The following is a 15662-nucleotide window of genomic DNA, read 5'->3' on the forward strand; positions in this document are numbered from 1 at the left end:
CAGCAGTAGTATTTCCTAAGGAATTTGTATCTCGTGACTTCCAAGTCTTTCAACTGGTCTTTGTATGTAAACTCTTCGTGATCCAAAACAAAGTGTTTTGATTTCTATTCTGCTGTACTTTCCAGCTCAAGCAGTGTCTTGGAATGGAGTTAGATGGAACTGGTTCAAGTCCCTACTCCATGACAAAACATTGTGTCTATTGGCAGGCAACTTAATCTTCTAAGTGTTAGTTTCCTCATCTGATGAGGTTAATTATTCAAGGGATTGTTCCTTAGGTTAAGATTGTACATACAGAGTATGAGACATAGTGCCTAGCATATAGTAGGTAGGTAACAAATAGAAACTATGATTACTCTTTTTATCCCAGAAGATGGGGTTTTAAAGAAGTGTAACACAGGTTTTTTTGTTTATTGTTTTTTGTTTGTTGTTTTGTTTTGTTTTGAGACAGAATCTTGCTCTGCCACCCAGGCTGGAGTAAAGTGGTGCAATCTCAGCTCACTGCAACCTCTGCCTCCTGGGTTCAAGTGATTCTCCTGCCTCAGCCTCCAGAGTAACTGGGACTACAGGCGCCCACCACCATGCCTGGCTAATTTTTGTATTTTTAATAGAGGCAGGGTTTCACCATATTGGCCAGTCTGGTCTGGAACCCTTGACCTGTGATCTACCCACCTCGGCCTCCCGAAGTGCTGTGATTATAGGAGTGAGCCACTGCACCTGGCCTAGAAGCATAACGCAGTTCAGTTATAGAGACTATTTGAAGGGATAGACCATGATAAATGAATGCTATGATATGGAAACAATAGGATCAATAATGAGTATTTAAGGCGCTCAAAAAGGATTTTCTGGAAGAAGCAAAATGTGATGTTTCCGAAGGGTAATGAGGCTTTCTCTCCCCTTCCTTCTATATAACTTTTGTATTTCTTATTTGACCTTCACAGTGGCATGGGACAGGAATCATACATCATAATTAAAAGACAGAGAAACAGACCCCCCAAAAATCACGACTTGTCTATAGATTTCAGATAATTGACCTTTATGCATTTTAAATGCATATTTAAGCTTGAATCATAAGATGCTTAGCCTCCATATGTGTATATTAATATTTTAGATAATGATTTCATAATCTGTAATTAAATTTTAGTGTAAGTTGTTCTTCAAATTCGATTTACATTTACCATCAATATGAATTTCTGAGGCAGAATACTGTGATTATATCAACCAGAAATGCCAGCATTTTTGTTTCTAATTATCAGAAATACAACTCTATTATGTATGCCATTTGTGATATGTGTTAAATAATGGTGACTAAATGTAGAAAAAGGTATTTTGTTTAATTTTTTTTTTTTTCTGAGACAAGGTTTCGCTCTGGTTACCCAGGCTGGAGTGCAATGGCACTATCTCAGCTCACCGCAACTTCCGCCTCCTGGGTTCAGGCAATTCTCCTGCCTCAGCCTCCTGAGTAGCTGGGATTACAGGCAGGCGCCACCACGCCCAGCTAATTTTTTGTCTTTTTAGTAGAGACGGGGTTTCCCCATGTTGACCAGGATGGTCTCGATCTCTTGACCTCATGATCCACCTGCCTCGGCCTCCCAAAGTGCTGGGATTACAGGCTTGAGCCACCACGCCTGGCATTTTGTTTTATTTTTTTTTAAAAAGCATGAGGTCCAGGCACACCTGTAATGCCAGCACTTTGGGATGCCAAGAAGGGAGGATCACTTGAGCTCAGGTGTTCTAGATCAGCCTGGGCAACTTAGTGAGACCCATGTCTACAAAATATATTTTAAAAATTAGCCACTGTGGTGGTGCACACCTATAGTCCCAGCTACTCGGGAGAGCTGCTCAGGAGGCTGAGGTGGGAGGATTAGTTGAGCCTAGGAGTTTGAGGCTGCAGTGAGCTATGACTTCTGCCTGGGTGACAGAGCAAGACTGCCTTTGCATATTTATACGCGCACACACACACACACACACATGCATATGTGTGTGTGTGTGTGTGTGTGTGTGTGTGTGTATGCAAAGATTCCACAAAGCAATCCTTCAAAATAGGCAAACAACTCCATCACATTTAAATATATTAGCTACAAACACAAAATAGTCAGAGGCAGCCTTGATGATTTACTAATGATAGTTGAAGTTTAAAAAGAAAAATCTTCAAATGGCATTCAAAATTGTATGAAAGAAATCAGAAGTAGCCAAAATAATCACATCTCAGATGAACTGCTAAAATTTTAGTTCCAAAGAAAGAGTAAATTGGAAGTTTCAGCTCAGTAGCAAGCTCCTGTCGCTACACTAAATGAAAAGATTTCGAGCTGGAGAGTGACCCTACATTTAAGCATATTCTGATGATGTTGGCAAGACTGGAAACAAGATATGCTTGAGGCAGGATGTTAAGCTAGGGGCCGCTTCAGCCATCAAGACTGAAAATATGGGCTAGAGGAGAGATGAAGGAAGGATGTTGTGGAAACTCCTGGGTGGGGAGAAGTGAGAGGGCTTAGGGTCTGTCTGAATGTACAAGGCACAGGAGGGGAAGGAGTTCAAGTGATAGCACAGGCTTTCCAGATGGTTTTAGGAGCAGCTGAAAGGAACAACTTGACAAAAATGTCCTACTTTTAGACCAACAATGAAATAGGTTCTAACCTCCAGCAAAGCCTTCAGAAGCCACCAGCTTATCCTTCTGAAAGAAATCTATTCTACCTAGGTTCTTGAGAAAAGAGCCCTCATTTAACATTAACTCTGACTTTAACGTGGTAAAATATAGTTTTATCATAGGAATTTTTCCGTGGAAAAACATAATCTTTTTAGTAACTATTGTACCCATCCCACTGTCCCCATCTTTTAACTTAGGGGAGTGACTTGGGCTTCTGTTTTTCTATCTGAAAACTTGGGATAACAACACCTGCCTCAAAGAGCTGCTTAGACTTCTGGAAAACAATGAAATATGAACTACACACACACAGCTGGAAGAAGGAAGGTTATTAAGGTTTCTGTACTGATCAAATGTGATGTTAGTGGATAAGAAGGAGGTCAGTGGGTGGAAGTTATAGGGAGGCAGATTTTACCCCCGGGTAAAGAGAAACCTTCTGGGATCCAGAATTTTCAGAAGCTGGAATGGGTCACCAGGAAAGAGAGCAAGCTGCCAGGCACTGGGGATATTCCAGCCAAGTGAAGTAGTAGAGAAGATATTTTTCATCAAGCCATGCACACATCTTCATCTTCATGGGTTTGCCTAACCAAGGTTATATTCGTTATTTGTCACTCCTCTTCTAGTAAGGGGACCATAGCATAAATTCAGTGGACAGGAATGTTGATAATTAACCATTAAAATTGTAACGGATTAATATTTATTAAATGTTTATCATAGGCTGGGCGCATATGTGCTTTATAGGTGTTCTCACACTTAATCTGCAGATACATGCTGTGATGCCAGGTTTATGACTGATTTGAAATAGGCTCAGAAAGGTGAAACACTGGCCCATGGCTTTCTGGCTAATAATGATGCAGCCAGGACAGAAACACATGTTTCCTTGTCTCTATGTTGATATTTATTGAGGAAAAGGAGGAGGAAGAGATGTGGAGAGAAGACAAAGTGGAGAGAGGAGGAAAACATTCACAAATATTAGCCAGTCACCTTAAATATTATCAGCCACAAATCACTTGTGACACATGCCACAAGTGAAAAACACAATGTAGAGAAGTCCTTTTCATACTCATGCTTTTCCACAGAACTACCCCCATCTACGTAGACAATGACTGTACAGCCCCAGGGAACTGGGATGTAGTCTGAAGAAAATTTCTTTTATATCATAATGTGGCCATTTAAAAAATATAAAACATGCCTCCATATTTTAGAACATAATGAATGCATAATAGAATGCGTGTCATATTGATCATGTGCCTTTGTGTATCTCCTGGGATTATTACTTTTTTCTCCACTACACTTCAGTTTTAGAATCATAAATCCTATAATTCTATCAACCAATTAGGATTCGAGGTTTACAAAACAACCATCATTCATGCATAAAACTCGCTCGAGATCTTTGTATGTCCACCTGTTTCATTATTGTTGACAGAGCACTAAATCTCCAGGGATTTTTAGTCTGCCCACAATATTAGTAGTTCCAGTGCTGCACAAACAAACTCCCTTTGGGGTAATACATCCGACATTCTCAGGAAAGTTGTGTTCTTTCCCAGAGTCCTTCAATGCTTATAAACTCCAACTTATTATTGCATTGAGAGTCTGAAGACATTCTCTGTCCGTCACTCATGCACCTGTTATCTTTTGGCCTTATCCAAACAGCCCAAGCCCTAACAGCAGCTGAAATAACAGATGGGCAGAAGAACTTAAGATTTTTTGACATCATTCTTTTGTTTATGAAATCCCCCCCAACTCTGGAATCTGATAGGAATTCTCTTCATTATCATTTTGTTTTTCCCATGGTACATTTTTATTATTAAAAAAATAAATAAATAATTGATGCAGAGGTCGATGAAAGATGGGAATAACATCTTCATTTGAAAATGGTCAAAAAGGAAATGGGGAGGAAGATGTAGTCATGTGGAATTGACCTGAACATATATTTGCCTTGGAGGTTAATTGGCACTAGCCGTATTCATGTGGTGGTTTGTTTGTGAGGAAGTCAGAGCAGATACTAGGAGGTCTTTAGGTCAGAGGAGAGATAATCTAAGCAAGTTGGAAATCTGGCAGGAACCAGTCCTTGGAATTGTGATTCCAGGACATGACTTGACTTAGAAAGGGGTGAGGTTATTAAAACAGACCTCAAATAGGGATAAGATAGGCAGAATATAGGATATCGCTTAATAGCATATGATTGTAAGCAAGTTGCTTAAGCTTTCTGTGCCTTAGATTCACCATTTGTAAAATCAGCATGAAAATACTAGCAGCGGTAGAGGGTTGTTTTGATTTTCAAATAAGAAATTTATGAACAGTGTTTAGCCTAAGACTCTATGTTCTATTTATTCTATTAATGGATGCTGCTATTATTATTATCGTCAAGAGTAAAAGAAATAGGGAGAAGCAAGTGGCAGGGAGGCAGAGAGTCACGGTACATGCAGCATCAGAAAAGGGTTTGCTCACGTGTCATGGAATTTCTCTTCTGGTCTTAAAATGAGGAAACATGATCAGATAATGCCCTGAGAATCTGATGTGGTGCTTTCCCACCTCTGTGCTTTTGTGTTACATTTGTTTCTCCTAGATGGTTTCCTCCCAAACATCTTCATTTTCAGTCATTTGCCATCTGATACTTTTATTACCATATATTTTAGTGTGGTCCATTATACTTAGTTGACTGATGGAACCATAGTAGACAGTAAAAAGTATTAGATAACTAAATGTGCATTTGATTTCAAAAATGAGCAAGACTGATGGAATGCATTCCATGGGATCAATTTTCCATCTTCTCCTTGTCTGCCCAGTGTTGTAATTGTATAACTATGTCTTCTTTGTATTTTCTAGGGATCTAAATCTTGGCGATGTGTACCAGTATTGGGTCATAACTATTTCAGGAACTGAAGAGAGTCAGCCGTCACCTGCTGTCACATACATCCATGGAAGTGGGTACTGTGGCGATGGCATTATACAGAAGTAAGTAGATCTAATCAAAGAAAGAAGAGGAGGAGGGACACAGATTAGGCGTAGGTCAGGAGATGGTCAGGGTGCTGAATAGAAGAGCTTATGCCATTACTCTTCAACGTATGGGCTGTGATTTACTAGTGGTCCCCAGCAGTCTCTGGATTGGTCTCCAAATGATTTGTTGAGCTCAGAAAAAAAGCAATGTCTATTTTTTTGAACATATACATTTTGCAACTATGTAATATGATTTAGACAGAACTACCCTTATGTACCAACTACCATTTGCTCTTGTACTTAATCGCTTTATGTGTGCTACAAGGATTCCATTCGGTTTTTCCGTCACAGCACACATTCAGTTAACAGAACACAGTTCATCTAGGTTAAAACACTTTTACATTCTTTGCTGGTTACCATTCACATTTGTGAAAACTGCATATTTATTTGTTATTTCTATTATATCATATTATACAGCAATTTACAAAATGGGTCAAAGGCTCGTAAAAAATAGCAAAGTATTTTAACTCGCTATAATGTTTAAACCATAAATACTAAACAGTACTCTGGAGTGAATATTGAATGTGAATATGAATCCACTGAGGCAAATGAATCAGTAAGTGTGGATTTTATCAGATTATCAGTCCATTCATCATCTTGTTCTCAGGACAAGATGCTATTCAACTGGTAAATAGGGGTGAGGAGCCACCAAGAGTTTTACGTTGTTTAAAACTCAATAAATAAGCTTTTAAGTTCTTTTCTTCTAGAATAAGGAAAAAGGGTTTCTAGCACAAAATTGAGAGTTTTGTGTCTAGAGGTAGAGAAAAGGCCAATAATCATTCAAAATTAAGTCTCTTATTGCTAAAATCAGGTTCCTCATTGCTGGTATTTATTTGCAAGTCACACTATTGCTAAGAGACTTTTTAAACTATTGACATTTAATGGTAAACATTACATGTGGAGAAGGCAAAACAAGCTATTGGCAAAATTCCTTCATTAAATAGCACTGTTGGGTGTCACATAATATCTCTGCAATATGGAATTGCAATTACTATTTCTATAAGGGGAGGAGTGGTATGAAAAAAGAATGTGCTTCACAGTTGGATGAAACCACTGATGTGCAGAACATGAATCAGCTCATAGGAGTAGTACATATATGAAAGAGACACGCAAGATGACTATTTCTTTCTGCCCATCACTAACACCAAGCTAGAGGGGAAGAACAATTTAATTTGTTTACGATGGTTGTGTGGTATATAATGTAAACTGGAAACCTCTGCTTCAGGATGAAAGGACCAGCTAGGAATACAGCAAGGATGGTGCAGCAATGCAATTGAAAAGAGCTGGCACATGAATACTCATCCACATAGACATCAGTTATTTGCCAGTAGTATTCTTTCTGAACATGACTTAGCATTAAAGGAAATAGAAATATTGCAAACATGATCAAATGACTGGTGAATTATATCTTTTAAACTTGCTGTGTAAAAAGATAGTAGTGTGTACAAGATTCTATTCCTCTTTGCTCCCCACCTCAGAACTAATGTTTGCCAACTGTTAATGAAAAGGTACTAACTCAAGTTTTTAAAATAAGAAATGACATTAGAAAAATATTGGCACTGATAAGGCAAGTAATTATTTGCATAATCTCAAGTGGCTTTCTGAAGCAGGAATGTGTATTTACATCATATATATATTTCAGGAACATACGTTTATTTCTTAAATGTCCTACACCTAAAATTTCATATTCGAATTGTCAAAATATTTCAGATTGAAAAGAGTAGTGTAGGAGTTTTTAAGTGTTGAATTATAATGCAAACCAGTTGATTGCCAAGAATTTGACTCCTCAAGCATACCAGCCTTGGTCCCTAAGCCTCCAGAAATGTCCTCCTAATCCCCAACTTTTCTTACCCCTGAAAAGGAACATCCCTGACTATGTGGAATGGTGTGTACCACCACATCAGTGTTTGAGTTAATTCTCAGAGGGAAGGGGGACTCTCCTCCATCTTTTTTGCAACATCTCATATCTTCCTTTTGCTGTTGCTTCCCCCCCACACACTTGGTTTTGTTCCATCCTACATTTGATATTTCTATTTTGTGTTGAACTTACTGCTTTTTTTTCATATTGAAAAGATGGCATTGCCCCAAGAGCCAAAAATAAATGGAAATTGAAAAAAAAACAAAAAACAAAAAAAAAACTTGTCACTTGCCTGAGCTATTTAACATACAATGCTGTGTGTATTTAAGATCTATATTCACATGAAAAAAAAAGGAAAAGAAAATGAAAAAACAAACAAAAATGATCCATATTCACATGTAACAACAGAACAAGAAGATACAGTTTCCAATGCACCAAAATTGGGGAAAGGGACACTTCTCACTGTTCTCTCCTACATTAATGCATCAACTTTCAGCTTTTGATACAGCTGCTGTCTGATAGAATATTGAACAACTAAGCAGAGGGCTCTCCATGGAGAAAGTACCTCATCATTTGTGGGTCCAAGATTGAACTTCATATCTAGAATATCCAGAAAATGTTTTCAGTTGTTGCTGATAACCCATAATTGTGATTTGGGACTTTCTAATATAGCCCAGTTTTTTGTTTTTTTTTTTAAGTCACCAGATTTGGAGCCTCATCCACAGCTCAGTCTGTCCATGCTGGAAACAGATATAGATGCATTGGTTAAACACTGCAAATGATAGCATTCTTGCTGATCTAAAACTATTAATATCATAATTATTATTATTAATTTTAAATAGTATACTTAATTTAATAGTTTTTAAAGTACTTTTACCTAGAATTAGTATCTTGTATAAATGTCAAACACATGTTGAGTTACCTGTTGCTACCAAATATTGGTTGATGTACTTTGTTGAAAACTAAATTTTGCTTACAGATGTTTCCCTAAGTGTGGGGGAGGAAAACTTTGGGGAAATGAAGAAATAATCATCTTAGCTAAGAGAATTTTTCATGGAATGATGCAAGTTAATTTGCTCTATGTGTAAAAGAATTTACAAAGAAATATGGATAGACCCAGCACCCAGTGAGGCCCCTGATAGATGGGTGCTGCCTTAAATGATCCAGGGCAGCAGGTTCTCTCATTTCATGGATAGGGTAAGGCTGAAGTCGATGGATGAATGTTTCGATAGTGATAATAATATTTATACACACTTTTTGAGCCTCTACTGTGCATGAAGCACTGTACTACATTGTCTCCTTGAGTTCTCCTAACAGCCATGTGAGGTCGGTCTTATTATAATACTTTATAGATAAACAATGAATCCACAGAGAGATTATGGAGGTTTTCTCATGCTTCCACATCCGATAAGACGTAGAACGTACATGTGAACAGAGGGCCCAGATTTTCATCTGGATTCCCCATTGCATTGCTGTGCGATGTGACAGCTTTGGCAAAACTAACAAGTAAAGGAGTGTCTGCATGCTGTCCTTATCCTAGGCCCTGTGCCAGAAACTGGGTGCTAGGATGATGAAGACTCTGTCACTTCCTTTGGTAAATTATAGCCTCTTATAAGGGGCTCTCAAGTAACAGGCAAAGGCAGTCACTTTGACAAGTGCTGTGCTAGATGGAGCAAGTTGTCTATGGACACAGAGAAGACCTACTCCAGCCCCAGAGGTCAAATAAGGTTTCTCAGAACCTCTTTATCTAACGATGGATCTGTCATGCCTAGGAGATATTTGTTGTGATCCAAGTGTTTTGTTTAAACTAGTAGAACACTGTTTGGGTGGCAATGGAAGGGAAGTTGAAAGTAAGCTTTGTGGCTTAGGGAACCAGCCCACTTTTTTTTTTTTTCTTTAAGTCTTTTCCAAAACAACCCATGAATTAGCTTATAAGCACAAGGTCACCAGCAATTTCCAGCCAGCAAGATCCACTGCTGGAAAACGCTGAGGCCAGCTAGAAATACTGACTTCTTTTTTGCTCATAGGTGTTCAGACAAGAGAGGACTTGGGTAGCTCTTTGGAGATCAATGCTATGCCCTAGCCATCTTAAGGATTGATGGCAAGGTGCTATCCTGCTACTCTGACACCTCCTAAAAGCAACAAACAGGCCGGGCACGGTGGCTCAAGCCTGTAATCCCAGCACTTTGGGAGGCCAAGGCGGGTGGATCACGAGGTCAAGAGATCAAGACCATCCTGGCCAACATGGTGAAACCCTGTCTCTACTAAAAATACAAAAATTATCTGGGTGTGGTGGTGTGCACCTGTAGTCCCAGCTACTCGGGAGGCTGAGGCAGGAGAATTGTTTGAACCCGGGAGGTGGAGGTTGCAGTGAGCCAAGATTGTGCCATTGCACTCCAGCCTGGCACCTGGCAATAGAGTGAGACTCTGTCTCAAAAAAAAAAAAAAAAGAAAAGAAAAGAAAGCAGCAAACATTGCCCACTGTTAATTGCTTGGGTGAAAGGAAAAGTCTAAGGCCTCTTCGATGCTGCGACAGGTCCCAGTTGATCTCTGGTAATGGAGGGACAGCTGTCACACACTCTGCAGAGACCTTCCAAGGCCAAGTGGGAATGGGGACTGTGATTCCTTGAGCATCTTCTACCTGTCACCCACTGTGCTAGCCACTTTAAGTTACTCAAAGGAGTAGGATTAATAATCTCCATTTTAGCACATGAGAAAATTGAGGTTCAGCATCCACAGAAGCACTGTTCAATGGACTTTTCTGCAGTGACGGAAACGTGCTCTGTGCTGAGTCTTACAGAAGCCACTGTCTGCCTGTGGTTCCTGAATATCTGAAATGTGACCACTATGATTGAGGATTCGAATTTTAATTATAATTCATTTCAATTACTTTAAATGTAAATCATCACAGAAAGATCAGATTGAGAGGTCAAGATTATACGGTTAGTGTGAGACATAGGGTTCAAAACTCAAGTGTTTTGTTTTAAAAAGGATGAGAGTTTTCCAGAAAGCAATAACCCATCCAGACTTTCAGGTTTTGCTCCTCCTTCTCCTCACCTAAGCCCAATTCAAAGATCATTGCTCATTTTCTGCCCATCCCAGCCTTTGCAAAATCATCCTCAGGTGATGGAAATGATTCCAACAAAAACAAAACGAGGCATTAGTAATTCTTAACAGTGTCGTCCCACAGCCCTTGGAGTTCTTGATGCCACGAAATGACACACCCAATGCAGAAAGGAAAATTTTTCAATGGAAGGATTACTAAACTTGAGTGCATGAATGAAAAAAAGAAAAAACAAACTTTACCTTTAAGTATATTGGAGGAATAAGAAGGATGTCAAGGCAGGGAGTGGTAAAGGAACAGGATCTCCAAGTTTTCCTTCAAATATGCTCATTTAAGATCAGAAACAAGAAAATGGCAGTGAGATTTCCTAGACACTGCAGGAGCAAGACCATTTATTTGTTCATTAGTTCTTCCATCTCCTACTCCCATCTGACTTGTTAAATGACTGGAGATCTCAGAGAATGAGTTGGAATCAGGAATTCTATTTTGCCATCAGAAACACAAAGCAAGGTAAATATCAAAGTATTTTATAAATCTACATCTTTTAGAAATCTCATTTTGAAGATGAAGAAACAGAGACTCAGACAGAGAAAGGGATTTGCACAAGGTCTCAGTGAAGGTTCACGGCCCAGGGAGGGACTTTTCCATATCCAGCCATGGTTTTTAGACTAAATTGGCAAATTTCTCTTCCATATCTGTTCTGCAGAGGCCAGGGTGAAGAATGTGATGACATGAATAAGATCAATGGTGATGGCTGCTCCCTTTTCTGCCGACAAGAAGTTTCCTTCAATTGTATTGGTAAGTCTTTTTCATTTCTTGTGACCTTGCTGAAGAAGTGAATGGTGCAGAATAGTTGGTAATTATAATACCAACAATGGTTATGACTAAATGATGATTCACGTCTTTGTATTATACCTATTTATTGAGTGCCTCCTATGTACCAGGCACGATTTTCCTTATTTTTATTTTTATTTTACTTTAGGTGTATACAATATCCAGCATTTCTTCCCACGTTATCCCCCCCACACTCCCCACCCCCCGCTGTCCCTCCCCTAGCCCCCTACAACTTCCCCCAGTGTGTGATGCTCCTCTCCCTGAGTCCACATGTTCTCATTGTTCAGCACCCATTTATGAGTGAGAACATGCGGTGTTTGGTTTTCTGTTCTTGTGTCAATATCAGGAAATACAGCAGTGAAAAAACAAACAAACAAAACCAAGAGCTTAAGCTTTCATAAATGATGCCAATGGCGGGTAAGTTTTTTGGATCAAGCTTTACAAACATCTCTGCTTTTTTTTTTTTTTTTTCACACTGTCCAGGATGGGTAATACTGGAGATGTTTTAAGTCTTTGATTCTTACTTCAGAGATAAGAAAAAAATGCTAGAAAGATTTCAAAAGTTGTCCAGATTACACAGGTCAAAAGTGATTGAAGACAAAATCAGGACTTGAACCTGATATTGTCTGATTCTCAAGTATGTGCTCAACTCATTTTGCTTTGCAATCTTCAGCCAGGATCCAGGTACCACCAGGGTCCCCTCTGCAGACTCAGAACCTTGGGCATTCTCTCTGATCCGAGGAAGGAGGAATAGCAGACCAGTCTGTGTTTAGAAAGCAAACATCCTTTTCCCACCTTCACCGACTCACTTGGGAAGTGTGTTTTCTGCTGCCTGCTCTTGCAGTCTGGCTGATCTTGTTTCAGCCCCACTTGGGAGGCCCTGGTCAGCCGCAGGCCTGGTGGGTAAACTGACAGGGGTTGAGGGGGCAGGGATGGAATGTTGAGCTGGCCCAGATGAGATCATACTTCCTTTAAGATGCAAATTGAGCCAGGTGTGGTGGCTCAAGCCTGTAATCCCAGCACTTTGGGAGGCCCAGGCGGGTGGATCACGAGGTCAAGAGATCGAGACCATCCTGGTCAACATGGTGAAACCCCGTCTCTACTAAAAATACAAAAAATTAGCTGGGCATGGTGGGGCGTGCCTGTAATCCCAGCTAGTCGGGAGGCTGAGGCAGGAGAATTGCCTGAACCCAGGAGGCGGAGGTTGCGGTGAGCCGAGATCGCGCCATTGCACTCCAGCCTGGGTAACAAGAGCGAAACTCCGTCTCAAAAAAAAAAAAAAGATGCAAATTGATACCTGAAGATCAAAAGTCCCCCAGCTAATCCCCTGGGCTGGAGGTGAAAACTAACCACAATTCATTTGCAAGTACAAAAGACAGAGGTGCTCTATCTAAAGAGGGGAAGGGGCAGCTCCTAGGGGATGAAAACCTTCATTAGAAGATTTCTCACTGACAGGCAGTTTTCTAGGACTTAAGGGGAATAGATATCATCACATCCTCACATCTGCAGTGCATTACAGGGGTGCATGTAGACATTCTTCGTCCTAGTAGATTGTGAGCTCCGTGAGGGTAAAGACCATGCGTCACATGTCTCTTATTCAATTCTCAACACACATTTGTTGAGCACCTACTATCTTCTTGGCACCCAGTAGGGGCTGAGCAACACAATAGAGGTGCTCTGGAAATATTTATGGTTGGAAGATAGGAAGATACCCCGGAAGAAGGACGTGGGAGTTTCTCCGCAGGGCCTTGGGTTTTAAATTGCCAAAAAATGTTTCTCCTCTCTTGATTTGAGTACAGTCCATAGTAAAAGTGATACCAGCCTAGCAATGTGGTGGAAAGAATTTTGAATTAAAATTAGGAAAACCAGGTTCTAGTGCCAGCTGTGCTGAGAACTTACATAAAGATGGCCAACTGGCTTCCCTAGTCTGGGCCTCAGTTTACCTACTGTAAATTTTTTAATGATTGGGTTTAGTGGTCTGTAAGAGCCTTACCTATACTTCTGTTGTATGATTTCTGAGGTGGGTGACTAAACTCCTTCTAATTGTGAGCTCTACCTGAAGCAAACTCTTACCTTTGTCATCATCCTCATGGCAATTAACACCACTCCCAGACCATGCTGAAAATATCTGCAAGTAAAAATATTTTACTTGCACTAATGTGGCAGGTAACTTGTGTGTTTCTAGGAAGAAAGTAGAATGGGTTGAAGGTAGGATATGGTATCCGGAAAGAGATACTTGAGCCCTGACATTCATATGCTGTGTTGCTTTAGAACTGTGCAATGATTAGAAAAAATAAGGATGTCTCTGATAAGTAGAAGCTCCCCATCCATGGAAGGGGTCTGCAAATGATGGTCCATAGGCCATAAGCAGCCTACTGCCTATAATTGTAAATATTTATTGGAACACAGTCACACTTTGCATATTGATTATGGCTGCTTTCATGCTACAGTGAAAGAGTTGAGTAGAGATCCCAGCTCCCAGGGACGACATTCCAAGGACAAATCATGTAGCTTGAGTCTAGAAAACTATCTTCCTCTGAAAGGAACAGCTGAAAAATGAATCTTTACTCCCAGTAGACCTATCTTTAATGCGTCAGAGAAGTGAGACAAGTGTGGGAGGCTGTGCTGAGGTGGACATTGTTCCCATGATTGCATTTGTTAAGACAGTGGTCAAGACAGCAGCCAGGAGATCAGGCATACCATGGCTTAGATGTGTGACCTTGGCTAAGCCTCGGTGTTCTCATGTAGAAAATGGTAAAAGCCCTATAACCCAACACTGGAAGATATTTACCAGTATTTGGGGCTGCGTTCTATCAGAATTCCCTTCCTGGTCTTAGGAAATAATTATTCTAACAAGGAAGAGCCCAAATATCCATGCATCTCCTTCTCCTGGTCTTCCATGTAGCTTGATTGTGGATATACAACTTAGGCTTTTCCTCTGCTCTTCAATCAGACACACCAACCCAAGACTTTGAATTGGAAGCTCATAGTGATTAGACTTAGGGATACTGTAGAAACCATTTTGCTGGCTGAGGATAGTGGGAGTGGCCACATCCATACCAGCCTCCTAGGTACCAGGGAATGCATCTAGCATCAAAGCTGAGATAGCTATGCACAGCACTAGCTCTGTATCCCTCACTAAACTAGTTCTGGGGCCTAATCTTGGGCTTGGAATTGAGCTTCAGAGCACACAAGCCTGGTTCTTCAGAGAGTGTTCCATAAGTATCCAATATTCTTTGAACAAATTTGGCTTGTTTGCTTTCCTTAAGTTAGCCAAAGTTGGTTTCTGTTGACTGTCACTTAGAATCTAGGCTAAAGATTATTACCATAAGATAATATGAAATTTAACCCCATTTCTAGCAAGTTGGATGTGCTTGAGGCAGATGAGCTATTACTTTTTTCAGTGCGTGTTTGTGTGGAATGCTGGGGGCACAGGATACCAGCAACTACCACCATTTGTAGATACCCACTAGGTGATAGCCTCTTCATATACCTCTTTGATTCCTGTGAACTATGGGTGGTCTCTTGTTTCCATATGTGGGATCTCTTATGATGTCTTAACTTGCACAGGGTCACATGGCACACAGAGGTGTGATCCTGTCTCCAATCTGAATTGAGAACCCTGCTTTTTCTACTCTGCCACTCTGCCTCTCCGTTTGAGTGACTTTCTTCCTTCCTTCCATCTTTCTTTTTTCTTCTTCTTCTTTCTTTCTTTTTTTTTTTTTTTTTTTTTTTTGAGACGGAGTCTGGCTTTGTTGCCCAGGTTGGAGTGCAGTGGTGCAATCTCGGCTCACGGCAACCTTTGCCTCCTAGATTCAAGCAATTCTCCTGCCTCAGCCTCCTGAGTAGCTGGAGTCCATTGTTTTTCTTGTTCTCTCTTTATGTCTTCCTCTTCCCCCTTTTTTCTTCTCCTCTACCTCTTCTTCCTTTACTCTTTCTTCTGCCTCTCATTCTTCTCCTTTTTCTCCTTCTCTTCCTCCTTCTCTTCTACATTCTCCTCCTCCCATTTAGAAAGGCTGATGTTTTCTCTGGCTTAGTAACACCAGCATTATGGTGGATGACAGATTTATGGTGACATTCCCATTCACTTTTCAGAAGCCCACACATCCGGAAATATTCCCAAGGTGCCAATGTGTTATTATGCAACACCCTGGGGACTTCCCGTTCTCAATTTCCCACCCCTGGTGCCCTTATCCCCCATCACATAATAAGTTTCTTGTTAAAATGAACACCACACACGTGACCTCTTAGGTAATGCAGGCTTC

At 40.4% G+C, this 15662-nt stretch overlaps 1 protein-coding gene across 2 annotated transcripts in view; it reads left to right on the plus strand.

Annotated features, from left to right (window-relative positions):
- Window positions 1–15662, plus strand: part of PAPPA (pappalysin 1) — a 249771-nt gene that overhangs the window by 112957 nt on the left and 121152 nt on the right. For both annotated transcript variants that reach the window (XM_039475070.2, XM_074395239.1), the window contains exons 8-9: window positions 5471–5599; window positions 11270–11361. In XM_039475070.2, coding sequence (XP_039331004.1) covers window positions 5471–5599; window positions 11270–11361 — 221 coding nt within the window. The remainder of the gene's footprint in view (window positions 1–5470; window positions 5600–11269; window positions 11362–15662) is intronic.

This window comes from Saimiri boliviensis, chromosome 2 (assembly GCF_048565385.1).
Source record: "Saimiri boliviensis isolate mSaiBol1 chromosome 2, mSaiBol1.pri, whole genome shotgun sequence".
Classification (NCBI taxonomy): Eukaryota; Metazoa; Chordata; class Mammalia; order Primates; family Cebidae; genus Saimiri; species Saimiri boliviensis.